Raw genomic sequence first — 2625 nt, 5'->3', positions numbered from 1 at the left:
TGCAAAGTCACTGACATATCCAGTGTCTTTTTCGGACCCCAAGAATGGATTGGATCGAAACGACTTTCCTGCTTGAAAATAGGGGCCCCTTTGTGTCTGTATGAATCTCTGACCGCACAAAATCTCCATAGCCAATTTTCCAAATTGGATTCTGAAATCAGAGGCAGCTTTTGGTACTAATCTTATTTCAAACAATCCAGGAACTTCCATAACATTGGCGTGATTCAGTTTGAGCAACAGATCCTGACGTAATACATCTTCGTAATGAAAATGGAGTGGAAACATCATGGCTTTTCCGCTTTTTTTGAGAATGAGCACTGTGAACTATCCGCTTCAAAAAGGATAGTTGATCGAACCGAAACCAACGTCAAGTACGAGTTATTAAGCGCCGAATCAAAAAAAGTGTACTTCCTTTACGCTTGATGTAGGATTTACCTATTAATATGAAGTTCACTCTTCTGCTGACTTGAGTCCAGAAGGGAAGCGACTGATTTCCAATTCTTCTTTGCTAGTGCTTGACTCCTGTGGAATTCCATTAACAAGCTTAAAAGAAAGCCTTTTATTTGGTTTTTGAGATACTAGTTATTTATAGGTTAAGTTCGATATTTCACTCCGTGGGCCGGCTAATTAATTCAAGTAATTCCTGGAGGGGAATCAATCGAAGAGATTGCCTGCCCATGCTACAATTCCTTACTCAAAAGGACTAGAGTGCTAAGCAGCCTTCCCGGCACCACCACTATAATGAATGGCTCAAACAAATAGGAGATGAGAATCTAATTGATCCTTTCTAGAATAGAATATAAAGAGAAGCTTGTTCTGCCCATCTATCTAGAGAATGAAAAGGAACTAATGCCACTGATAGGAAATCCATAGACCGTACGCCCACTTACCACTCTACCACTTCAATTCAATGACGGACTTCACCGATACCGATACCAAACCTAGCTTGAGAGAGATCGATCACAGGCATGTGGTGAACGATACCGAGAGAAAGAGCACTGAAATGAACCATATCGAGCACAGGTCTCACTCTACAAGTCAAGTTCGATGAGCTCTTAGCGGACCTGTGCCTACTATCTACTAAGTGTGTGCTAGGGAAAGAAAGCAAGCTGAGCAGTTCTCACTCTGTCCGGTGACCAAGAAAGCTTAAAGAATACCGTAAAGTGATCACTGAAACCTCATACCGATTCGCCACGTGAAAGCGGGGTTAAGGTAAGGCAGGAAAGACTGGCGCCGAAAGATATATATGTTTTGAAGAGAGAGATCCGCAGGCAAAAATATTGAAGGAAGGACTGACTGAAGGAAAGACCGTAGCAAAAGCCGAAGAAGATGCGAATCAGGAAAAGGGAGACGAGTTCCAGTTGTTAGAAAGACCAGTGCCCGTAAAAGCAAGTCGGAAGGGGATCCGGATGTTCAGTGCTTAAAGAAAAAAGATAGGTGTTGCTCTGTTGTTTGCTTTGAGGTTTCCCCTTGTTGGGGAGACCGAGAAGAAAACCAGTAGGAAGGCGATCCGAAGTCTAGTGTGAAAAGAGATAGTTGCCCACCTCTTGATGGAGAATTGAAAACATCCCAACGTATCTTTCACTAATTAAGTAGTAGTGAGGCGTCGGTACGTCAGCTGGAGAAGAATGCTTGCTTTTCGTATCACTGGTGTAGTGATTGACACGGTCTTCACATATTGAACAACCTAAGAGTGGAAACACCTTAATCGCTTCTCCAAGCTTATCTATATATATTTCTCGATGGAAGCAGAAGGAAAGGCTTAAAGAAGGTGACAAGAAGAGAAACTTATTAGTTCGTCGTAGCCAACTTATCATTCCAATGAGAGGTCGAAGTACGATAGAAGTTATTGATACCGATTTAGGCGAGCAGGATAGCCTGGCAGAGCCAGAGGAAGAAGTCCGTCTTGTTAGCGAGTTAGCGAGTAGTTTCCTTTAGACGATTTCCGCGAGCATACTAGCTTTTCACGAACGCAGAGGAGAAAGAAAACCAACAACCAATAGGGTGAGGCAACTAACTACCAATCCTTTTATTGAATAGCCGCGGCGTGGGTAAACATAAAGAAGCCACAGAAGAAATCAAGCCAAAGGCTTCTCACTTTCTAAAGTAGTAAAAAGTGGATCCCCGCTTCGAGGCGCTTGGCGTAGATCTTTGAAAATCGTCAATCGGGTGAGCCAGCTATTATTGAGGGAGGCCAGGTCTACATACGTAATATCAAGTTGCTCTAGTTGCGTGTCTTTCGTACGGAAAGATGGGTGTTTTTATCCAAGCAAGGGAATAGAATAGGTAACAACCCCCCCCCCTCACATCAAGCCTGTACGCTAGCTACCAACATATACTATGGAGTCCATGGCTACCTCCGCGGATGGAAGACCGTAGATTTTTCACTTTCGCTGAAGAGTTGAACTCTGACTGAAAGGACTTGACACATTGCCAAGGTGATTTTATTAGCCAGCTGTGGGATAGAGATCTGCGGTAAACGAGCGATAGCCTCTAAAGAGTGCCGAAATAGGATTGGTTCCTTTTTTTATTTAAGTGCTAGTGTCAAATGAGACAGTTGCCCGCCTTGGAGGGGTTGTAGCGAAAGCTCCAAAGTCCACTTCTTTACCAACTTGAATTCATAAG

General features: G+C 43.4%; 1 protein-coding gene across 1 annotated transcript in view; it reads right to left on the bottom strand.

The window, feature by feature from the left end:
- Positions 1 to 495, bottom strand: part of LOC119280176 (60S ribosomal protein L5, mitochondrial-like) — a 1302-nt gene extending 807 nt beyond the window's left edge. Inside the window, exon 1 of the mRNA XM_037561123.1 lies at positions 16 to 495. Within this exon, the coding sequence (XP_037417020.1) occupies positions 16 to 288 (273 nt within the window). The 5' untranslated portion in view covers positions 289 to 495. The remainder of the gene's footprint in view (positions 1 to 15) is intronic.
- Positions 496 to 2625: the final 2130 nt, after the last annotated feature.

The sequence above is a fragment of the Triticum dicoccoides genome, chromosome 3B (assembly GCF_002162155.2).
Source record: "Triticum dicoccoides isolate Atlit2015 ecotype Zavitan chromosome 3B, WEW_v2.0, whole genome shotgun sequence".
NCBI classification, from domain to species: domain Eukaryota; kingdom Viridiplantae; phylum Streptophyta; class Magnoliopsida; order Poales; family Poaceae; genus Triticum; species Triticum dicoccoides.
The sequence above is the reverse complement of the archived record's forward strand: the minus strand, read 5'-3'. Positions and strand labels throughout refer to the sequence as shown.